The sequence below is a fragment of the Phascolarctos cinereus genome, unplaced genomic scaffold (genome assembly GCF_003287225.1).
Source record: "Phascolarctos cinereus isolate Bilbo 61053 unplaced genomic scaffold, phaCin_HiC Scaffold_726;HRSCAF=1367, whole genome shotgun sequence".
Taxonomy (NCBI): Eukaryota; Metazoa; Chordata; class Mammalia; order Diprotodontia; family Phascolarctidae; genus Phascolarctos; species Phascolarctos cinereus.
In genome coordinates, this window is record NW_027556098.1 from 59934124 (window position 1) to 59959850 (window position 25727).

Here is a 25727-nt window from a genome sequence, read left to right on the forward strand (position 1 = left end):
TTTGGTTTATCATCTCTCCAGCCTTACTACCTGAGTGGGCACTTGTACCTGGGCCAGGTTCTGCCCCTTACTGTGCTTTTGGATAGTGTCATAAGTGTTGTTTGGTCTTGTCCTAAAGTCTTGCCACGACCTTCACCCCCTTGGGTTAGGCACTTGGGTCCTGAGATGTCTGCATCCAAATGCTGCCGTACCTGCACTGATCTTTGCAGCTCCTAGTAGCTTCTACGTTCCCATATTTGGGAAGCCTGGGGCCTTCTCACCACTTAAGAACACAGAGACCTTCAGGCTACGTGTGTCTCTGGTGTGTCACTAGTTATACAGTAAAGCTATCGACCTATTTGCCAGTGCTGGCATTGGGTTCATTAACAGCATTGTGGGCCCGATTTTTTTTGTGTGTAGTTCTGGTTTTTTTGTTTTGGCATAGTAGAGTCTCTCATTGGATTTATTATTATTATTCAGCCTAGTGCAAAAAAAAATTGTCTTATTTTTTTTGCTGGAGTAAGTGTGGGAAGGCTGATTTGTCTCAGTTGAGGCAGCCATCTTAGGTGGTTCATGCTCAACTTAAAATTTTTTTAATAAAAATTATGATTATCAATGATCATTCAATCAATGATGCATAATTATGTAATTGTGCACTGTATTGTATCAAACCATAGAAAGGAGATCTGGAAGAGACTTCAGAGTTCATCTAGTTCTAGTTCCTCACTTACAGTTGAGGATATTGAGCTTTGGAAAGGTGAAATAAATACCTTGCTCTGGATCATATAGCTACTTTCATGGTGGAATGAGGACTTTGAGCCAGTTTCTCAAGTGAATACTAGATTTGTCTTCTTTACACAACACCAAAATTTTAGTTTAGCTTATTATATTATGTGATATATATGTATACACACATATATATATGTACACATATTTATATACATATGCACATATATGAGATAAGTCTCTCTCTAGCTCTGTCTCCTTTAAAGTTTGCAGAGAACTTTACAAATGTTTTCTCATTTTATCCTCACAACAGCCATGGGAGGCAGGTGCTGTTATCCACATACTGTGGCTGACAAGATAATTTACTTGCCCAGGTTACACAACTATTCGAGTGTGAGGCAGAATTTGAATCTTCTTGACTCTAGGGGGAGCACTGTATCCACTGCACCACCCAACTGCTGCCTTTGGACTACAGTAATTCCTTTGCTACACTTGCTATAACGATAGACTTTCATTATGGTACTAGGGTAATACAGCGATGCTCAATGAGGCTTCTAAAATGAGTAAGGCATACTTTACTCTTCATTAAAGAAACAGAGACTGGAGAGCTCCTTTTAAATTAAATGTGCCTTTAGCTAAGCACAGTAATATTACAGTTTCTGGGGGCATAGAAGGCTATTTTCCCCCCTGAAGATTATGTTCATGTACTCTTTGTAGAAAATCCATTTTTAGAGTACTAGCTAATGAAGTAGAATTTTAGTGGATACTCCATCTAAGGTTATGTTGATAGGATTTGACCTTTATGTTCCAAAGATTTAGGTTTTGTAAGCAAGATTACTATTGATGCAGCATGGCACCACAGAAAGAGCACCAGATTTGGCATAAGAAAAACTGGATTTGAATAGTGGCTCTGTTTTTAACTACATACAACCTTGTTGTAGGGGTTAAGGCAAAGGGACCTGCCATATGTTGGAGGTGGGGAGAAATAAGCCACCTTCTAGAAACAGGGACTAGTCAGGTCCCAAGACTGTCTCCTTTTAGGAAAAACTAATAACTCTAGCAGAAGGTAGGTAAGGAAAGGTTGGCGGGCATAACAAGAATTATGGGGATATGCTAGTAGATATTAGAACTATCACACTTCTCTAGTTGTCCCTCAGCCTCAGTCTCTCAACCCAGATTCCCTCTGGGTTAGCTGAATGGGGTTATTCAAATTACATGGGGCTTCCTGAAGTATTCTTTGGAGGGTAGGTGTGCCATGTACTCCTTTCTCCACCACTCTACCGAGCAGAGCCCCTCTCCTCCACTTACAATGGAAACAAAAGAGAGTTTAGTTTTCCCTTGCTACTTAAATAATATGGCAGAACACTGTTAGTGTGAATTACTGTTAAATTATTAAATAATTAGTATCAATTGTTTATTTAGCAATTTATTAATAATTAAACATATGATTAAATGAATTTATATGAAAGGTTTTCTTTGAGGTGACACACCTATCTTCATTCTTTTGTATATTCTACTTTCAGTACATTCTTCTTTATTTCTCTTTCCCTCAGCACCTAGCACAGTGCTTTATAAATTATTAATGCTTAATAAATGGTTGTTAGATGAATGAATATTGCCAACTAAGTAGCATTATTAATTCCTGAGTACATTCTCATTGATCATGTCTAGCATATAGGAGATGATTATACTTAATAAATACTCATTTGCTTGACCTAAAGTTGTGTATTAACCTTTAAAATGCTATCCCATTTACTTTTCCTTCTCTTCCCCATATGAGGAAAAACAATTACAGAGGCTGAGGCATGAAGTAAAAAAATTCTTTTTTCATTGCCCCACCCAATTTAACCCTTCTTGGTCATTTTTGGTCTTGTAGAATTTGCTCTCCTGAACTGTCCAAAATCCCCTACTAGAGTTCATTATTAGACTTCTGCATTCCCTGATTACAGAGAATTTCTCAACCATTGTGCATGAATCATCATTTTAGACTGGTATTTCTCCAGATAGCTTCTAGGTTTGACTATATGTATATTTTTCAAGATACTTAATAATATTTCATTTCTGGTTTATAATTTGGTTATAGTTCCTTGAAATTGTCCAAGAAGAAATATTTTTTCTTGTATTTTTTTTATTTCCCAATTAAATATAAAAATAATTTTAAACATTTAAAAAAAATTTTTGAGTTCCAAATTATCTTCCTCCCATCCCCCCTCATTGAGAAGGTAAAGTAATTTGATATAAGTCATGCAGACATATTTCCGTATTAGTCATTTGTTAAAGAAAACACGAACACCCCCATCTCCCTAGGGGAAAAAAAAAGAAGTAAAATAAAAATCTTCATTCAGACTCCATCAGTTCTTTCTCTGGTGGTAGATAGTGTTTTTCATCATAATTTTTTTTGGAATTATCTTGGATCATTATACTGGTGAGAATAGCTAAGTCATTCACAGTTGGTCATCATACAAATGTTGCAGTTAATGTGTACAGTTCTTCTGGTTCTGCTCATTTCACTTTACATTAGTTCATGATGGTTTTTCTGAAAGTATCCTGCTCATCATTTCCAATAGCATGGTAGTATTCCATCATAATCATATACCATAACTTGTTTATCCATTCGCCGATTGATGGACATCCTCTCCATTTCCAGTTATTCACCACCACAAAAACTGCTGCTATAAATATTTTTGTACATGTAAGTTCTCTTCCTTTTTCTTTTATCTCTTTGAGATACAAACGTAATAGTTGCATTGCTGAGTCAAAGGGTATATACACAGTTTGATAGCCCTTTGGGCATAGCTCCAAATTGCTCTCCAGAATGATTGGATCAGTTCACAACTCCACCAACAGTGCTTTAGTGTCTCAATTTTCCTACATCCTGTCCAACATTTATAATTTTCCTTTTCTGTTACTTATCTTTTCATATTAGCCAATCTGACAGGTGTGAAGTACTATCTCAGAGTTGTTTTAATTTGCATTCCTCTAATCAGTAGTTTTGAAGCATTTTTTCATGTGACTACAGATAGATATGATTACTTTGTTGGAAAACTGCCTGTTCATATTCTTTGACCATTTTCAATTGGGAAATGACTTACATTCTTATAAATTTCATGCGGTTATCTATGTATTTGAGAAATGAGGCCTTTATCAGAGAAACTTCCTGTAAACATTTTTTTTCACAGTTATGATTACTCTTTCCCTCCATTCTGTTTTTCCCTGTTTATCCTACTTTCTCTCCTTTCACCCTGTCCATCCTCGTAGGTGTTTTGTTTAATTACTTTTCTTGAACAAAATTGGAAAATGAAAAAAAAAACCACCTAGCCTCTATTACTTTAGCTAATCAAAAGGTAATTTCTGTTTACCCCATTAGGAAAATTAAAAGAGCCAAGAAAATGAAAAACTGTTGTTCTGGATAAAAAGTAACTATTCTTACTACTTAATCAGTTTCTTACTAAGCTTCAAATTCCCTACTAGAATTTTGTACTGGAATTCAAATCTATAATCAGAAGCACACAAATATGGATATCTCCATAACATTCAAATTAATCTTCCCATGTAGGAATGTAACAGTTAATCTTAATGAATCCCTGATGACTTCTCTTACTTGTTTACCTTTTTATGCCTCTGTTGAGTCTTATGTTGGAAAGTCAGTTTTTCTGTTTGGCTCTGGTCTTTTCATCAGGGTTATTTGAAGCTCCTCTCTTTTGTTAAATTTCCATTTTTTCCCCCCTGGAATATTGTACTTCGTTTTGCTGGGTAGGTGATTCTTGGCTGTAATCCTCCAGAATATCATTTTCCAAGCCCTCTGATCCTTTAATGTAGAAACTGCTCATTCTTGTGTTACCCTGGCTATGGTTCCACAATATTTGAATTGCTTATTTCTGACTGCTTGCAATATTTTCTCCATTGACCTGGGAGCTCTGGAATTTGGCTATAATATTGCTGGGAATTTTCATTTTTGGATCTCTTTCAGGAGGTGATCAGTGGTTTCTTTCAATTTCTATTTTACTCTCTGGTTCTACAATATCAGGGATGGTTTCCTTGATAATTTCTTGAAAGATGATGTCTAGGCTCTTTTTTTTGATTATGGCTTTCAGGTAGTCCAGTAATCATTACTTGATCTCTCTTGATTCTATTTTCCAAGCCACTTGTTTTTCCAGTGAGATATCTCACATTTTCTTCTGTTTTTTCATTCTTTTGATTTTGTTTTGTTTTATGTTGTCTCACGGAGTCAGCTTCTACTTGCCCAATTCTAATTTTTAAGGAGTGATTTTCTTCAGTGAGCTTTTGTACCTCCTTTTCTATTTGGTCAGTTCTGCTTTTTAAGGAGTTTTTCTCTTCATTCGATTTTTGTACTTCTTTTACCATTTGACCTATTCTGTTTTTTTAACGTGTTATTTTCTTCAGTATTTTTTTGGTATCACCTTTACCAAGCTGTTGACTCTTTTTTTTCATGAGTTTCTTGCATCACTGTCATTTCTTTTTCCAGTTTTTCCTCTACCTTTCTTACTTGATTTTGAAATTGCTTTTTGAGGTCTTCCAAGAATTCTTGTTGGGCTTGAGACCAAGACACATTTTTCTTTGAGGCTTTGCATGTAGCTGTTTTGAGTTTGTTTTCTGAGTTTGTGTTTTGACCTTCTTTGTCACCATAGTAACTTTATATGGTCAGGTGTGGTTTTTGTTGTTTGCACATCTTTCAGCCTGTTTCTTCACTTTTAACTTCATGTTATATCTGCTCCTGGGGGTGGAATGGGCACTGTCACAAGCCTCAGGTTATGTGCAATTGTTTTCAGAGCTAGTTCTGGGGGTCTTTAACTTTTCAGTTCTTCCGAGGTGGTATGATCTGAAGGAAGATGTAGTCACTGCTCTCCTGGCCTGCTCTGGTCTGTGAGAGATCGCAAGCATTCTTTTCTTCCCTAGAATTATGACCAGGGTCCTCACTCTCGGAGGCTTCACCCTCTAATGTGTTAGCGGTCCTCTTTGCCCTGGGACCAAGATCCGGAACAGCGTATGGACAATGCAACAGAGCCTTGCACTATGCCAGGAAAAGGCCCTCTGTAATCTCCTTCTGACCAGTTGCCCAGCCTTCTTACCAGCTGTGAGCTGAACTCTGGAAGCCACTGCAACTGATTCAGTAGCCTCTGAGGCCTGCTACTGGCTTTCGTGGGCATGGCCTGTGCTGAGCTGTGTTCCAGTCTCACCACAGTGAGACAGACCTTTCACTGCCAACCTTCTAATTTGTCTTGGATTGGAAAATTATTTCACCCTTTCCTTTTGTTGCTTCTCCCACTCCAGAATTTGTTTGTTTTTTTGTTTTTGTTTTTTTCAGAATTTATTTTGAGGTATGCTTTTAAAGCTATTTGGAGGGGAATTTGGGAGAGGTTAGGTAAATCTCTGCCTTTAGTCTACCGTCTGTAGGAAGGAATACTTTCAAAATAATCACAGTATTTTAGCCCATTAGGCCGTGTACAAAATTATGAGTTTTACTTATTTCTTTCTAAGAAAATATTGTTGTTCTGTGTAGTGTGTGTACAATGGTATCAAGATTGCTTTTGCAAAGTTATTTAGGATTTAGAAAAAATTACTTTTGATGCAAATTTAGTTGTTTGTATTCTAAATTTGTGGATTAATATATTTATTTGTGAAGTATTCACCTAAAGCATGAGAGATGCAAAATTGCTTTCAAAATAGTTGTTTGGGTTTTTATGATGAAAATATTTACCTTTGGAGGCTTCCCAAAGAACCCCTGAAATAACATTACTTTAGTTGTGTCCATTAGATTAGAACATTATGAAACAGTAGCAGGATACTTAAGGGATTGCATGAGTTGAGGAAATTCAATACATGAAAATGTGATTTCTCTTTTTCTTTTTATAGGGGCCCCTTCAGTGTTGTGCGGCGATGTATCAACAGAGAAACTGGGCAACAATTTGCAGTAAAAATTGTTGATGTAGCCAAGTTCACATCAAGTCCAGGGCTAAGTACAGAAGGTAAGAGATGGATTTCAAGTAAGTTATTTGATGTCTCACTTTACTCCATCTCCAATATCCATTTGCCAACTAGTTTCTTCATCTGGGGGGTTGGGGAGCAGGGAGAGAGGTGTAGAGAAAAAGGAGAAGAAAGCTATTCCTGTTGACATGATTTTTTAGGAATTAACATTTGAAAGATAGTCATAATAAGTTTATGAGGGCTTTCTGAAAATTTATTAATGCATTCAATATCACTGAATAGGAAGAAAAAGAAGTCTATAGGTGTATTTTCTGGCCTCTTTTAAGTAATAGTACTTGTGGATGAAGGTGAGGAGAAGACATATAGGAGGAGATGATATAATTGTAGACTTAAAGGAAACTCAAATATATGATGTTCCCCCTTCAGATTATGGACTTTATGGTTCAGCAGGCTGAGGGAAATGAGATAAGTGAGAACTTCAGTGGTAGAACTTGCAGGACATAAAACTTAGGTTTCAGGTAATTGGTAAACAAGAGTTAACAACTCAGGCTGTTTGCTCCATGCACAAACCTTTTTTAACTCTCTGTACATTTTTAGTGAATCCTTTATAATTTATTAAAAGTAAATTCAATACTGATTTTATAAAGTTATGCATATGTTAGAGGTGGCATTGACTGATATTTTATGCTTGGCCAATTTAAATATGTCTTCAGTATTGGAAAAATTAACAGTCTCAGGTAAAAGGTGGCATCATTTCTCAGTCCTTTCCTTTTTAGTCCAAAGATTACTCCAGTGTGTAACTTAGATTAGCAAACCTGAGACAGAGCAGATTGTAATTTCCAAGAAAATTAGTAAGATAGTTGGCCATAATGTGGAAAACAAAAGCCAGTAGTCATAGGCCTATTAGATAATCTAGCCCAGAATCTCTCTTTTCATTGTCCTCACCTTAAAATGCCTCTGGCACTGAGATGTTCCATCTTTGATTATGCAAAAAGATTCTTACAAACTGCCACCCTTAAAAGTTGTTTGCTGACTTTGTTCTTAGTAATTCTTTAATCTTTAAAACTATCATCCTGTGTAGTAAATGTAGATTTTTATACCTATTGAAATCCACAGTATAAGTTTGCTATTGGAGGCTCATTTGAATATAAAGGTTTCCCATATTATAAATACTAGATAAAAATGGCCAGTTGCATACTGACTCTCCTTTCTCAAACTGCTTTCAGGTCATATTTCTCCCTTCTTCTCATAAGAGATAGTAATTAAGTTGATGATGATGATGATGATAAATTGTCTCCAAGTTAAATACAAAATGGTCTTTAGCATTCAAAGTCCTTTGCAGCCCAGTCCCTCTCCTACCTTTCCAGTCTTATGCCTTAGTGTTCAACGTGTACTCTTTGATAACAGTGACACTGGTCTCTTGGCTGTTCTATGAACAAGCACTCCATCTCTTGGCTCCACGCCTTTTCTGTCTGTCCTGCATTCCTGGAACACTCTACCTCCTCCACTCGGACTCCTGACCTCTGTGGCTTCCTTTAAATCCCAACTAAAATTCCACCTTCTATAGGAAGCCTTCCCTAACCCCTTCTAATTCCAGCGCTTTCCTTCTATTAATTATTTCTTTTTTTTTATCTTGTATTATAGCTTGCTTTGTATATTATCATTTGCATGTCATCTCTCCCATTAGACTCCTTGAGGGCAGGGACTATTTTTTGCCCTTTTTTGTATTCCTAGTGCTTAGCACAGTGTATATTAGTAAATGTTTATTTATTGATTGATAGCTAAATAGTGTAACTAAAAAGTATTTTACAGTTACATAGCATTTTATAACCAAGAAGAACATCTGCATTTCCTTTTTTTTTTTTTTTGACAATTGGGGTTAAGTGACTTCTCCGGAGTCCCACAGCTAGTGAGTGTTATGTGTCTGAGACTGGATTTGAACTCGGGTCCTTCTGACTCCAGGGCCAGTGCTCTATTCACTGTTCCACCTAGCTGCCCTTGCAGTTATTTTTAAATTAAAGTTGATTCCTGTTGTTTCCACTTTACATTAGTTTCTGAATGTATCCTACATATTTTCTTTTCCATAGGAAACCTCTCTTTAAACCAATTGCTTTTTTTAAATGAAAAAAAAATTTGGTAAAACCGATCAACAGATTGACTACATCTGATAGTATGTGTGTAAGAATTGTGGGGTTTCCTCAGTTATTTATATATGCAGTATATACTACACCAAAAAGTCCTCCATCTTTGCCATGAATGGAAAGAGCTACATTTTTCAGTTTTTCTTGAGGACCAAGCTGAGTTGTCACAATTAAGCAGTGTTCAATTTGGTTTTATTTTTCTATTGACGTTCATAGTCTTTATGCACAGTATTCCTATTTCTTCATATTTCACTCTGCTGTAAGTCAGTCTTATATTTCTCAGTTATTTATGTTTATTATTTCTTATGGGACAGTAACATTTAAAAAATTTGATATTCTGAACTTGACAAACACCATTGAACACAAACATTTTCATATGTGAATAACAGAAAAATTATTATGTGTGAAACTGCAATATGTACTCTTGAGCCTATTCCTTTCCATCTTCTGTGGCAATTTACAACTCCACCCCCTCGTCCCCTTACACTTCCCTTCCCCTTACCCTCAAATGTTGGCTTTTTTCCCATTGCCTTCAAACATGTCCAAGGCGCCGCACTTCAAAAAGAATTGGGGGGGGAAAAAGCCTTTTCATTACCCCTACCATCTCCTTAAGCTATTATCCTTTATATCATCTGACTTTTCATGACTTCTTTTGCCTTTACTTCCTCTCTTGTCACTTCTGAACTTTTTACAGTGTGGCTTTGAACCTTCTTACTCAACTAAAACTGTTCTCTCCAAAGTTACCAGTGACCAAATTTGATAGTCTTTTTTCAGTACTCATTCTCTTCAGCCAGTCTTCTACATTTTACACTGTTGTTCACCCTTTCCTCCTGGATAGTCTCTTTTTTCCTAGATTTTGGTGACAGTCTTTTCTCTCATTCTTCTTGTACCTATATGACCTCTCCTTATTCTCCTTTGTTGGATGATCATCTATTTCACACTTAATTGTGAGTGTTCCCCAAGGCTGTCCTGGCACCCTCTTCTCTCTGTGTACTCTCATGGTGACCTCATGAGTTCCCATTGGATCATTTATAATTTTTGTGCCAGTGATTCAGAGATCTTTATATTAAGCCATATCTCTCTCTTTTGCTCTTTCATCCCACAGCCCACTTGCTAATTGGTGGATATTTCAAAGTGAGTGTCTGGCACAGTATGTCCAGAAATAAGCTCACACTGGTCTTTTGGCCAGTGCTTATGAGATCCGTGCAATATGAAATGAACAAATTTTTTTTGAAATGACTTTTTCTTTTTTGCTGCCTCTGGATACAAAATAAAACCAACACTGACAACTCTTTTATTTATGGAGAACCTTTGTTGTTGTTTGTTGTTCAGTTATGTCCAATTCTTTGTGATCCCACGGACAAGGGTACACCAGGCCCTTCTATCCTCCGCTATCTTTTAAAGCCTGTCAGCTTTTACACTCTCCTCTTTCACTGTCATCAAGAGGCTTCTTAAATCCTCTTCACTTTCTGCCATCAGAATGTTATCATCTCTGTATCTGAAATTATTGGTATTTCTCCTATCAACCTTAATTCTGGCTTTTTATTCATCCAGCCTGGCATTTTGCATGATGTACTCAGAATATAAGTTTAAATAAGTAAGGTGACAATATGCAGCCTTGTCATACTCCTTTTCCAGTCTTAAAACAATCACTTGTTCCGTGTTTGGTTTAACTGTTACTTCTAGGCCTACATACAGATTCCTAAGGGGACAAGTAAGATAATCTGGTATTCTCGTCTCTTTGAGGATTAGCACATCGTATTGTGATCCATATAGTCAAGGCTTTAATGTCGTCATTGAAGCTGAAGTAGCTGTTTTTCTGGAACTCCCTTGCTTTCTCCATAATCCAGTGAATGTTGGCAATTTGGTCTCTAGTTCCTCTGCCTCTTTAAAAACCTGCTCTTCTGTTAATTCTCAGTTCATTTGTTGCTGAAGCCTAGCTTGCAGAATCTTAAGCAGAACCTTGTTGGTGTGTTAAATGGGCTCATTTTGAACATTCCTTGGCATTCCCTTCCTTTCTTTAGGATTGGGTCATGGACTGATCTCTTCCAATCCAGTTGCCACCATTGAGAACCTTAGTCTATATAGAGATCCTATTTCTATAGAGAGAACCTTACTCTAAAGAAAACCTATAAACCATTGTTCCATTTATAAATGGAATGAATCTTTTGTCTTCTGATTTCTTTTATAGTGACAATGTCAAGATTGATTATGATTTACTTCCTTCAGTGATGGATCTCAAGCTTAGCAACAATTAAGTTATAATTATAGATTGTCTAAAAGTCATGTGATTCTTAGCATCTTCTTTTCCCTTTTTGCTACCCTGCTTTTACTGTCATAACTAGAGTTTAAGCAGGCTCACATGACTGAGGGATGTTTACTTTGTTTTGGGGTTTTTTTGTTTGTTTCACAGTTGTTTTGGTCAGTGAATTCAGCATGCCGTTCTCTTAAGTTGAGCCTTCTCACACTTAGCTTGTCTAGACCTCAGAAAAATAGGCACAGTTTGTGCTAGGTTTATACTCAGATCGTTTCTAGCTTGGTAGAACTAGCCAAAGTTTGTATTCTGCTGGCTTGGCTTGTGAACTCAAGCCTGTGAACCCTCTTTTTTTAAAAAAAAAGGCCTACTTCTTCTTAGTGCCAGCATTTAACAAAAAATCCCAGCTAGTTTTATATTTTTTGTATTATTATGTCAGAATTACATTGTATTATTTTTTTTTACTTCAGTTATACAATGTTTCAGCTACACCATGGGTTAAATAGTCTTTTGTGAGCTAATCTGGGAACTTTACCACTGATAGCATTATTTCTGTCACACTGGATATGTATCTGGATATGGATCATTTTGTAAATTATACCTAGATGGATATACTTGCAAAATATGTTTGAAAAGAGGTAAATCTGAGGAGTTGCCCTGTTTCTTATTTTTTCTGCTTGGTATATGAGAAATTTTAGTTGTTAAAGATGTTGTGAAGTTCTAAAACATACTAATTAAGCGAAGGAGATTGTTCTGCTTATTATGTCTTAACAGCATAAAGTGCTGAGTTGCCTTTTCTTTGCCTGCACCCCCACTTAGTGGGGATTCCATTTTATTCAGATTATTTTGCTTTACAAGTTTGTCCTCAGTTTGGACTAAAGAGGTCATTTTAATGGTTTAGTGACTCATGCAGGAGGCTGAGCCTACATACATGCCCTCAAGACACTTCTGCTAAGGCTTGGGATCCTAGGAGAGGCACAGTATCCTGTGTGCCTGTGAGTAGCTCAACAGTGAATATTTATAGTGTCTCTTGGGAGAGCGTCTTGGAGTGATCTCAAGTGTCTTATCATCTGCAGTACATTGCTAGGGAAGAGTCACAGGGCATTTATTTCTCTGGGTTATGTGGATCTTTATGCATATGATCATACATGCCTGTACATATAGGGTACAGGCAAACAAAATGCTGTTCACCACTTTTGGTTAAAAGTATAGGGTGCAGAACAATCTCTATTGTATCACTAATATGTTTTAAAACTTCACAACACTTATAACACAACTGAAATTTCTGACAACCAAGTAGAAATAATAGGAACACCTGTACATGTGTATATGTATGTATAAAGATCCAGTCCCTAAGATATATATACACACATACACACATACATAAAATATATGTGTGTGTGTGTGTTGTGTACATGTATATACACACACACATATATCTCCTTCCTCCTCATTTGCACCTGTGTAATTTTTTTAAAAAATTGTTCATGTGGAGAGAATGGACTCTTGTGTTTTGGCTTAGGTTAAAGTAAATCAGATATAACTATTTGGCTATGCTTCATGCATTCACTTTATGAATTAAAATAATTTTTTTCTCTGGTATGTGTTCTCAACACTTTTATATGGGCATATTTCAGTATTTTTTCATGAATTTCTTCCTGAGATTTTAAACTGGGGGTTGAAATGTTTTCCATTTCTATGGGATATTAAGTGATGCCTGTTTTTTCTTTGCATTTACCTTTTGTATTTGTATCTGGTAAAATTGAATAATGTAATTTTTTTTTTTGGTGAATCATTTGGGGTTAAGTGACTTGCCCAGAGTCACACAGCTAGTGAATATTATGTGTCTGTGGCCAGATTTGAACTCTAGGTCCGGTGCTCTATCCACTGCACCACCTAGGTGCCCCCTAATGTAACATTTTTAAAAAGCTTTTTTTGGAGAGTTAGAGCAGTACTTTATAAAGAATGTCATACCGCATCTGAGACTTAAATATTGAAAGTTACCTCATTAAAAAAAAATTAGAAGACAGCAGTTTCAGATGTTTAACTTTTACAGCTATGGCTAGGGAGAGGAGTTTTTAAAAAAGATATATTTTAATGTCAGTGTAGCATAATAGAGAGCCAGCCTCAGATGTAGGGAGACCGAAGTTAAAGTTTTGCCTCTGACGCATAACTGGTTGGTTGTGTGACCAGGACACTGTAACTCAGTGCCCCAGGCCACATAAGTCTCTCCCTCTATCATTGGTAGAGTTTCCTAATTGAGAGTTGCATATTGAAATGAATTGACATGTTTTGTTTTGTTTTTAGAAAAAAAGTTTTTAATTGATATCTTTTGTATGTGCATTACTTCATTTCCCAAAATGTTCCTTCAGCTTTCCATGCCCAGAGAGCCATCCCTTATAACAAAGAATTAAAAAAAAAAAAGGCAGCAGGGCATCCTAAGGGAGAGAAAGGAGGCTGCACATCAGAAGACTCAGACCATTCCCACCACCTCAGTCACTGTCTAAGGACAGGTCTGAGGACCCTGATGGAGATAGCCCAGGAATAGCAGCACCCTGAAGATGAGCAGTGCTGTTTCTCTGTTAGCCAGAAGGAAGCAGTGCTTGCTGAAGTACAACCTACAGCTGCCTCTTTGGAGTAGGGGCCACATCTATTGAAGACTCAGGGGGAAAAAAAAAAGCTCTCATCATTGAAGTCCTTGGCCTTGTCAGGTGTTCAGTTATCATAAATGGATTGATTATATCACTGCTTTATTGCTGCACCCTAAAGACCTTGGGACCATTCTACATGACTTGCTCCATATATTTTCCTCCATTAAGAATATGAACTCCTTGGGAGCACGGGTTTCTCCACTTTTCTGTTTGTATCTCTAGTATTCTTCGTACAATGCTTTGCATGCAATAAGTGCTTCATAAAACCTTTTTCACTCATTCATTAACATCCTGAGTTTGTTTGCTTCTACATGCCATAATTTAGGAAGAACATTCATAACTAGAGAGAAATATGCACATCGAATATTCTTAAGATCATATCATATAACAGTTTGCACATGTTTAATATGGAGGAAAGAAGATAGAGCTGTCTTTGAGTTATGCTAGACTCTGGGTAGAATTAGAATCAATGGTTTGAAGATGTAAAGAACTGGATTTAAACTTGGTATAAGGAAAAATTTCTTAATAATGAGATCTGTTCAAAAGTACATGGATTTCTTCAATAGGTAGTGATCTCCTCCTATTGGAAGAGTTTAGGGGAGGCTAGGTAGGCAGTGAATAGAGCACCAGCACTGGATTCACGAGGACCTGAGTTCAAATGTGGCCTCAGACATATAATACTCACTAGCTGTGTGACCTTGGGCAAGTCATTTAATCCCATTGCCTAGCCAAAAAAACAAAAACAAAAGACTTTAAACAAAAGATGAGTGGCTACTTGTAGAGGGTTTTTTGTTTTGTTTGTTTTTGTTTTTTTACATCTTAGTTGAAGGCTGGGCTTGCATAAATGAAATGAATGAAAGAAACCATTGATGAAGGGCTTGCTATGTGCCAAGCACTGGGGATACCAAAAAAAGAAAGAAAAGAAAAGAAAGGAAAAAGCAGTTCCATGTTACCTGTTTTCATGGGTCTAATGCTTTAATTTGAGGAGAATAACATATATGATAGAGCTCAGCCATTAGTGGGGACAAAAGAGATCACTGGACAGTTTGCTACCACTAAATCATCTCCATACCCAGTGCTATATGTCAGCACTAAATTTATGGTTTTTTTCTTAGCCAAGGCCTCACTGGTATTTCATGACATTCTTTACTATAATTTTAATATATTTTCGTGAAGAGAACTTAAAACTGGAAAGATCACATCAAGGTTAGACCTCAAAATATATTCTCTGGAGGAATTGTAAATTTAAAAACATCAATTTCCTAACAGTCACTGCTGTAACTAATATTATCTAAATGTAATCCCAAGGGGTTTAACACAATACTTGGCACATAGCAAGCAAGAAATAAATGCTTGTTGCTGCTTTAAAAAGGACATTTTATATTTTATTTCATGACACTGTAATAGTTGCAGGTTAAATACTATCACATATTTTAAATATTGGCGGTGCTTTTTTATCCTTTAGATTACTTTGCAGCAAGCTAATGAAAATAAAACTGGGATTAAATAACCAGTTAAAACGTATCTTATTGCTCCTAATGCTTATGTGTAGAATCCTGGGGAAAGTAAAATTAAATGTCAGATTTAGAATTTATAACAGGTTGTAATCACTGAGTGGGAACTATTACTCCTTTGTTTACCTTTAATGTTCTAAAAGCAATTAATGGGGGAGAATGCAAGAGAGATGATTTGTAAGATCAAGATAAAGTGAAATCAATTGATAAACATTTATTAATTACCTACTATGTACCAGGCACTGTGCTAAACACTGGGGCTACAAAAAAAGCCAGAAGACAGTCCCTACCGTTAAGGAGCTTATAATCTAATGGGTAAGACAACATGCAAACAATATATGCAAAGCGAGCCATACAGGATACATAGGAAATAATCAACAGAGAAAAGGCATTGGAATTAAGAAGGGTTGGGGAAGGGTTGCTATAGAAGATAGGATTTTAGTTGGGACTTAAAGGATAGCAGGAAGTTCAGTAGTTGGAGCAGAGAAGGGAGAGCATTCTAGGCATGAGGGACAGCCAGAGAAAATGCTTTAGACCCAAGAGATATAGTGTTTTATTTGTGTAACAGTCAGGAGGCCAATGTCGGTGGATCAAAGAGTGTCAGTAAGTAAGGTGTAAGGAGACTGAAAAGTTAGGAGGGGGCTAGGTTATGAAGGGCTTTGATTGCCACATAGCATTTTGTATTGGCTCCTGGAGGCAATAGGAGTCACTGGAGTTTATTGAATAAGGGGAATATGACATGATTAGATTTGCCTTTTAGGAAAATCACTTTGGTGGCTGAATGGAGGATGGATTGGAGTGGAGGAGAGGCTTGAAGCAGACAGACACACTAGCAGGCTATTGTGGTAATCAAGGCATGAAATGATGAGGGCCTGCCCTAAAGTGATGGTAGTGTCAGAGGGTAGAAGGGGTAGTATTCTGTAGAGCAACAGAGCCCTGAAAAACACCTACAGTTAGGGGGCTTGATCTGGAGGATTATCCAGCAAAGGAGGCAGAGAAGAGAAGAACCAGGAGAGAGTGGTGTCCTAAAAATGCAAAGAGAATAACTACCTGTCAGGGAGGAAAGAGTGATCAGCAGTATCAGAGGTTGCAGAAACATCGAGAACGGAGAAAAGACCATTGGATTTGACATCTAAGAGATCATGGGTAACTTTGGAGAGAGCAGTTTCAATGGAATGATAAAGTTAGAAGCTAGACTGTAAGGGATTATGAAGAGAGTGAGAGGAGAGAAAATACAGATGACTATTGCAAATGGATGGCCTTTTCAAGGAATTTAGCTAAGAACACCTAGAAAGTAAAGTTTACTTGGCTTTTAGCATCAAAGTTAAATGTAATATTTTGGCAGATTAATAGAGCAGAACCAAGAGATTGTTGTTGCATATAGTAGTAGCAGTAATGTTTTAAGAACAACTTTGAGCAACTAGGTCCTTTTGACTACTGTATATACACCCACATTAGCTACAAAGGACCTATGAAAGACGATGTCTTCATCCAGAGAACTGATAAATAAAAGTAGGTATAGAATTATTTTACGTGTGTGTGTGTGTGTGTGTGTGTGTGTGTGTGTGTGTGTGTGCTATGCCTGCCTTGAGTCTAATACAATTTCTATTTATTCTTCTAAGAAGTTTTCTCGGGACCCCCATCCCACTCAGCCTTATCCCAAACCTTAATTACACTGAGGAGTCTTCACTGGGACATCCCATTCATCTTATTCACCTCAATAGAGGACCTTGCATTCAGTGTATTCGGTTCAGCTGTGGGTTTTGATATACTTTCATACTTAATTTCTAAATTCTGTCCAGCTGTGAGAGATCAACTTTGTGATTCTATTATTTGTACAGGTACAAAGTTGGAACCATATATGAAAAGCTTTATATCCCAAAACAAAGGAATCTATATTCTGTTCTAGAGGTAATTCTGTTATAGAGCCACTGAACTTTCTAGAGCAGGTAATGGCATGATCAAACTTGGGCTTTAGGAAATTCAATTTTGATAGCTTTTTGGAAGATGGATTGGAAAGGAGAGAAACTGGATGCTAGAAAACCGCTTAGCACAACCAGATAAATCAGAAGAGAAGATTAAAATTAGAAGGGTGGATGAGTACCAAAAACATCTAAGAGATTACAAGCTTCTAATATTGTAAGACAAAGGAACTTGAACCAACACCTAATGAAACTTGTAGATTCCCAAGGTAGTAAGGAACTATAGCAGTATGGTTCCAAATGTTTCAAGAGAGAAATCAGTCTTGAGAGAAATCAAAAGAGAATGAATGGGAGAATTTATGATTTGCCCAGCAGAAACTTGGATCTGTAGTATCCAGTGAAAGGACAGACAGTTATTTGAGAATGCAAATATACAAAATGAAGGACCATCTGGAAGAAGAGAAGTAAAAACAGTAAGGTTAATGGAACACATGATTTCTAAACAAGGAAAAGCCATTGATCATGAAGACAGGCTGCATAGACAGCTTAACCATCATAGATATAGCAATAAGAACATGACAAATAGAAAAACCCAGATGTAATTCTGAAAATAAGAAAACCTTTCAGAATTTTTTGAATGCAGAGAATAAAACAACAATGAAAAGAATCCACAGGCTGCCTGGAAGCTATGGGAAGGACAGTTTTATGTACCTAGGCACATGGAAGTTAAATTTAACAAGTCAAATGACTGTCAACAAATTTTTCAAGCTACTGGAGAAAGACTTTTTCATATAAAAGAAAGGAAATTTGAATAAAACAAGACCATAGTTCTGCTATAGTGTATGCATTCCTAAATAAACCTATGCCGTGCAAAATCGTTCACGGATCTGATGGGGAAAGAGAAATACAGCAGTAAATACTGGCAATTCTGTGACCTTGGGTTGTTGCTCAGTAGCAGGTTCTCTGTGGGCCCAGGCTGGCAAAATGTCTTAAAAGTTGGGTAGCTCAAACTTCAGGCCTTGGCATCAGCCGTCGTTGAAAGTGGAGAGACTCATGAAAGCTCAGACCAGCCCTCCTATGTCCACAGCTCCTCTTGTGCCAGAAGATAACACTGCAAATATGGCACTTTACTTTGAAAAAATGTTCTAGTTTGCTTGTAGAAGTGTACCTCAGTAGGGTTGCAGCTTCTGAGTTACTGTAAAGTGTTGAGATTTCTGCATTCTTGCCTTTTCTGCATGGAAGAAATCATATATAAATAAACATAGGCTTTCCTTAGGATTTGTAGCTGAAAAGGTATTTCATAATCTTCTTGTCCAACCTACTTATTTTATAGTTGAGGAAATGGAGGCCATTATGTGGTATTTGTATGTGTGTGTGTGTGTGTGTGTGTGTGTGTGTGTGTGTGTGTGTATATATGTACTTTCAAAACTGTAAGACTTTCTAATGTTTGAATGACGCTGTAGTATGTAGCTCTATTCTTGTCCAAAGCACAGTAATAAAATTTCAGCAGACTGCCAACTACCCTCATTAAACACAAATTCAGGGGACGTATGACAGGACTACAACGTAAATTGTCACTGTGAACAGAAATATGCACTAAGGATACACACTTCTTAGTATGCATGAGAATATTATGCTCTGTAATTAGAGGCCACTTAAAATCCAGTCTGACAGTGCTTGTTAAAACAATTTAAATCATTTTTGTTGTTGAAAGATTTAGAATGTATTTTGAGGTTGTGTCTAACTGTTTAATGTCATTAGAAATTTGAAAAATTCTTTTAGAATACAGTACTTAGAAGAAACAGGTAGCAGTTGTCTGTTGGATTGTAAAACATTTACCTCTTTTACTTTCTAAAATGAAATAAAAAGTAAGAAGTTTATGACCAGAAAACCATTTGGAAGGACATTAACTGTTAGATCTTCACGTGTAAGCAGAATAAAATATGTAGCATAGTTTTCGTTGTTGATTTCACAAAGTATTAAAAATGGTTGGTTCTGAAATTGATAAATGAAACATTTTAACCAAAGCTATTTTCTCCTTTCCATTTTGACCAGTTATTTGTTTTAAAACAGAGCATTCAAAGGATTCACTAGGTTTCTATGTAAATTTTCTGTATTGCATAGTTGTCATGATTACATATTTGTCTATAATAAATTAAGGACTCATTACTCAGTAAAAACAATGGTTTGGGGGCTGTTTAGAAAACATAGTTTGTGTCATTTTGGTAACTTGGTTAAAAATAACATTCTCAAGATACCAGTGAAAAATGAGTAGTAATGGAAAGAAATGAAAAATGCTGGAAAAAAAATGAAATGCTTTAAAAGTCTCTATCTGGTAAGCCTAAATCTGATACTCATCAATGTTCTTGTTTCTTTTAGCCTATCCACTACTGCTACTGCTGCTTCTACCTATGCGTGGATGTATACCTATAGATACTCATTTCGTTCACAGAATTTAGTTTAAATTTTCATTACTTTGGCAAGATTAATTTTTATCAAATTCCATTTAAAGTAATTATAGTCATGGTCTTATTCAGAATTTTGGATTCATTCATGTAGCATACTTTTTATGCTATTATGTTATTCCCAAGTGTTGCCTAAATTGATTTTTCTTAGGTAAATTGAGTGTCTGAATGGGCTTTGGTTTCATTAATATTTCTCTGTCAGCCAGGATAGAGGCCATGTTGTCCCGAATAAAGTGAATGAATGGTGTTTGGATGATACCTTTCTTTAAAGGAAATTGTTACATTTTAACTTTATTCCACTATGCTTAAAGGTATAATCTGATTTGTTTTTTCTATAGACCCTTAAAAATAAGTACATGTCTGTTTTCTCATCAGTTGAAAGGTTTAGTAATAAGAATCATCTGAGGTACTGTAATAGAAAGAAAGCTGTCCTCAGAGTCAGGAACACCTAGGTTCAGGTTCTGACTCTTGACACAGCATACTCTGTGACAATGAGCAAAGTAACTTAACCTCTCTGGGCACCAGATAACTCAAAGATTAGGTCAGGTGCAATCTGTGTTGATGGAATTACTTTTGTCATTGACAGTTCCCCTACGTGGACAAAATCACAGATACATTTCAAATAGATTAAGTAGTAACAAGAAGATTTTAGTTAAGAAGGATATGGGCAGCATATTGTTTTTGTACCTATGGACTAGTTTTTCTTATTTCATTTGATATTTTCAAGTGCTCATCTCAGAATATGTTAGGTCATAAATTTTCTAAGCCATGCCTTTATGTAAGTTGCTTGCTTTCCTTAAATGTCGCTTAAGCTAAGTGATTAAAGGTGGGTAGAAAGTTGGCACATGCTTCCATCTTAATTGAATTTGCTTCTAGAAAATGATTTGAGAATGTTGAAGTGCCATGGAATCATATTTACTTGATTATAAACCACGATGTTTAAAAAAAAAAGTATTGTCTCATTACACATTTACTATTTTCACACAATCTTTTAAAATCGAAGTTCCAGTTTATAAAGTAACTTTAATTTATTTCCTTTGTCAAATATATTATTTGCAAATAATTCCTCAGGTTGAGTTTGTTGATAATAAATATCAGATTCAGTAGTGTAACCAGTTATGTAAAAGAAAAAAAGTATCTTCTTCAAATTATCTGTAGTTTAAGATTTAATTCCTACCCCATTTTCTCACTTCAGATGATGTTCAATGATAATCATTCTATTTTCAATGCAAGTTTTTATTAATAGCTACAAATATTTAGCATCATTGATGAGATTAAGTTAAGACATTACAGACATACAAGTTAAAAAATCTAGGATTTTGTCTTAGGGTTTATGTCTTCTTAGCAAATTTAGATTTTTGGCCTTCTATATGGAGATAGTAGTCTTGGTTTTTTGACGGTTTTTTTTTTCAGCTTTAAAAGACTTTATTGAGTTTTTTTGTATGTCTGTCACGCTCCACCAGTCCACCTCCCTTGCTTCTCAGAAGCCCTGACTTATGACAAATATATATATATACATATATGTGTATATATATATATATATCTATATATATATCTATATATAGATATATATAGATATATATATATATAGTCAGATAAAACAAATCATGATTTTGGCCATATTTGAGAATGCATGTTTGGTTCTTTATCTTTGTTCTATCCTTTCTCACCCAAAGGGGGTGCAAGATATGCTTCTTCATCATCAGTCTTTTTTTTTTTTTGGTTGGGCAATGGGGATTAAATGCCTTGCCCAAGGTCACATAGCTAGTGTTATGTGTCTGAGGTTGGATTTGAACTCAGGTCCTTCTGAATCCAGGGTGGTGCTCTATCCACTGCACCACCTAGCTGCCCCATCATCAGTCTTTTGAAGTCATTATTGGCTACTACTTTAATTAAAGTTCGTATATCTTTCTGAGTTATTTTCAGTTTTGTTAATATGATCATCTTATAAATTGTTCTCCTGGATCCTCTCACTTCACTCTGTATCACTTTGTTTTTCTATATTTCTTTGAATTTATATTTCTTCTGGTAAAAGAAAAGTCCACGTATTGGGCCATTCCCCAATTGACGGGTGCTTATTTTGTTTCTAGTTTATTATGACAACAAAAAATATAAATATTCTTATACATATAGGTCATTTCTTTCTGTCACTGATCTCCTTGGTGTATATGACTAATGGCAGTATTCCTGGCTCAAAAGGTGTAAATAGTTTAGTGACCCTTTGTGTACATTTTCAAGTTATTTTCTTGAATGGTTAAACCAGTTCAAAGCTCAATCAATAGTCATCTAATGTGATTATACTCCTACAAACTGTTTTTTGTTATGTTTTGAGATATGTTACTACTAGGTTCCCTTCTTTTAGACTTTAAAAAATTATTTTCTTTGAGATTGTTGATTTCTATACCTCCAGATTAATTTTATTTTTTTTTTGTCTAGAAGTGCTGAAGGGGTCAAAAGTGGAAAAAGTTTAAGAAGCCCTGGTGTAGATTTATAAAATAATCCCTCAGCAGTTTGGTATGGCACCAATCTGTAAATTAATTTAAATTGTCACTTTATTGGCATGACCCAGCCATGTCAATTAATTTATCTCCAATTATTTTAAGTCTTCCTTTATTTACATAAAAAGTATTTTATAGTTGTATTCATGTGAATCATGGCAGTAAATAGGCTTCAAGGTACTTGATGGTACTGTAGTTTTTAAAATGGAATATCTTTTTCTGTCTCATTGAGTTTTATTAGCACAACAACAACAACAGAAAGGCTGAATGTCTTCATTAACTTACTTTATATTCTGCTACATTACTAAAGTGGTTTACACATTTAATTTTTTATTTGAATCTCAATAAAAAAAATCCTCATATCATTATTTGAGTATACGAATGTGGCACAATCTTCTAAAAATAGTGTCAGGATTTCTCAAGCTCAGAATGACCTGAGACTAGAAAGAAAAGCTAAAGAAAGCAAAAAGTTTTTTTTAAAGCCATATCTGGATTAAAAAAAGGATCAAAGAAGTAACAGGACCTTTGCTTATTGCAGATGGGATTATGATAACTGACTGTGGAAAGAAGACAAAGCTACTGAATTCTTATTTTTTCTATTTCCTTTACAAAGGAAATGACCCGTACATTGGAAGTAGCAAAATAAAAATGGTTAGTTAGGAGCTGATATACAAGATAAGGAAGGAGCTGGTAAGAGCCCCAAGCTACTGTTGATGACATAAAATCATCTAACCCAGATAAATAATGTCCTCAGGTCATGAAAGAGCTGGCAGGTGCGATTGCTGAGCTACTGTCAGTGATATTTGAAAGATAATGGAAAATTAGAAAGGTACAATAAGGAGAAGGGGAAATATTGGTCCCAATTTTCAAAGAATGGAAGATAATAGATTCTATAAACTATAGTCTGGCGAGTTTGACATTGATTCTTAAGAAAATTCGAGGATGGATCATAAGAGATGGTTGTCTAATATCTAGATAGAGAAGTATTAATTACAAATAGTCAGCTTGGCTTTATCAAGAATTGGCCATAGCATTTCCCTCCTCCTCCTTTTTTTCCCCCCAAAAAAAAAGCATTGCAAAAGTAGTAGATGGGGAAATGCCATGGATATATTTATCTGGATTTTAACAAAGTTTTTGATAAATTAGTTGATGATATTCTTGTGGAAAATATGGAGAGATATAGATTAGATAATAAAACAATCAGATTGATTCAGAACTGGTTGGATGACCAGACTTAAAGAATAGTTGTGAATGGTTTACTGTTGGATTCTGCTTTCTAATCCATTTTGCTATTTTCTTTTCATTTTATAGGTGATTTCTTCCCATTTATGTTCATGTTTATATTTCCTAATTCTTTATTTTTAGAATTGTATTCTATTTTTCAGTTACAAATTTATTTTCTCTCTTTTCCATCCACCTCCCCCAATATAAAAGAAAAAAGAAAACTAAATCTTTGTTAACACATGTGTGTAATCAGTCAGTCATCTAGCACTTATTAAATGCCTACCATGCACCAGGCGCTGGGCTTAGTGCTAGGAATACAAAGAAAGCAAAACAAACACAACCACCACAAAAAAACCAGTCCCTACTCTCAAGGAGCTCACAGTCTATTGGGAGAGACAGTACAGGAGCACTACGTACAAACAAGGTATATACAGGATATATTGGGAGTAACCTTAGTGAGAAAGGCACTAGGGATGGGTGAAGGCTTCCTGTAGAAGGTGGGACTTCAGTTGAACTTGAAGCCAGGAGGCAAAAATGAGGAGGGAAAGCATGGGGGACAGCTGGTGAAAATACTGTCAGAAGATGGAGGAAGAGTAAGGAAGCAGTTGTTACAGCTTTTCAGAGCATATAGAAGGGAATAAAGTGTAAGAAGACGAGAAAGTTAGGGATGGGCCAGGTTATGAAGGACTTTTTATATTTGATCCTGGAGTTTTTTGAATGGGGGAAGAAATTAATGTGGTCAGACATGTTTTAAGGAAGATCACTTTGACAGCAAGTGGAGAAAGACTTGAAGGAGGGAGATCAACCAGCAGGCTGCTGCAACAATCCAGACTGATGAGTAGGGCTTGTATCAGGGTAGTCACAGTTTCAAAAGAGAATAATAGGTATATATGAGAGAAGTTATGACGATAAGGACAAGACTTGACTGCTAATTGGATATGGGCAGTGAGAGATAGGAGTCGAGGATGATAACTTGGTTGTAGGACTGAGTGACTGAAAGGATGGTGGTACCCTCAAAAGTAATAGGCAGGATGATGTGCTATGTGCAGTACTATTGTACTATGTACAGTACTATTGTACTGTAAAAAAATTATGAGCAGGATGCTCTCAGAAAAACTTAGAAAGACTTCAATGGGTTGATGCAAAGTGAAATGTACTGGGTACAAAGTAACAGCAATATTGTAAGATGATAAGCTGTGAATAACTTAGCTATTCTCAGCAATACCGCGATCTGTGACAGCTCTGAAGGATTTAGGATGAAAAATGCTATCCATCCCTAAAGAAAGAACTGATGTTGCCTGAACACAGACTGAAGCAATGTTTTTTTCTTTTTCTTTACTTTTCTTGAGTTTTTTTGTCATCTGTGTTTTCTTTCACAACATGACTATTATGGATATGTTTTTCATATCACACATATATAACCTATGTGGAATGCTTGCCTTCTCAATAAGGGGGGATGGGGAGGGAGGAAGGGAGAGAATTTGGAACTCAAAAGTTTTAAAAACAAATGTTAAAAATAAAAAAAATAGGTGAAGAAAAAAAATAAAAAAGGGCAGAAACAAAGACAGTCTTGTGAGAAGTATTAAAAAAGCAATTCCACAAAGAAAGGCTCAGAGAAATAAGGATTAGTTGAAGTGTTTTGTTTCCTAGCATCAGATTTACTTGACTATTATGAGGACTTTAAGACTGAAAGGTGGGAAATCGTCTTCTGAGAAATAAGAGGGTTGGATTAGGTGACTTTTAAGGTCGCTTTCAAATCAAAATCTGTGATCCCATGATCCTCATATCTATAACTATTTGGTGACTGTGGGGAAACTGCATTTTACCTATTTGCTTGTCTGTTTGGCTAACAAAAATGTGGATTTTGATTTCTCAGTATAAGATAAAGGTGTTATTTTAAAGAAAGCCTCTGCTCTGGAGTAGTAGGGTTAGTGAAGACCGCACCTGTGAAGGTCAAAACAAGATTCCTCAGTGCATCTGAGAAGAGTTCTCAGAGGTGGGCCACAGCAATACCTCTAGTCTATACTGCCACTTGCTGCAAGGAAAAACTGATTGGAACAAATGATCTGAGGAAAAAGATTGGAAAGGAAAATGATTGGAGGAAAAGCTTTGCCCTTTGAAGGAGCTGATTGGAGAAATAAAAGCTTAGGAATCTTTCCTACTTTAAGGAAGAGTATAATAGGAGTGATGGGTTTTTGTTTCATGTTTTAAGTATTAATATGGATTCATATTTTAAGCATTTCTTTTATGGATGAAATAAAATAGCGATCTTATACCTCAAAAAAAAAGTAATAGGTTAGAAAGTGGGGAAGATTTTGAGGGAAAGATAATGAGTTCGGTTTTGGACATGTTGAATTTAAGATGTTAAGAGGACATCCACATTGAGATTTCTAAAAGACAGTTGGAT

The 25727-nt window shown here is 36.0% G+C and overlaps 1 protein-coding gene across 11 annotated transcripts in view; it reads left to right on the forward strand.

The window, feature by feature from the left end:
• Positions 1–25727, forward strand: part of CASK (calcium/calmodulin dependent serine protein kinase) — a 379925-nt gene that overhangs the window by 85065 nt on the left and 269133 nt on the right. For 6 of the 11 annotated variants that reach the window (XM_020967086.2, XM_020967089.2, XM_020967091.2 and 3 more), the window contains exon 2: positions 6580–6692. In XM_020967086.2, coding sequence (XP_020822745.1) covers positions 6580–6692 — 113 coding nt within the window. Of the gene's footprint in view, positions 1–6579; positions 6711–25727 lie in introns of all 11 variants that reach the window. The other 5 variants (XM_020967084.2, XM_020967088.2, XM_020967093.2 and 2 more) reach the window with 1 other exon arrangement.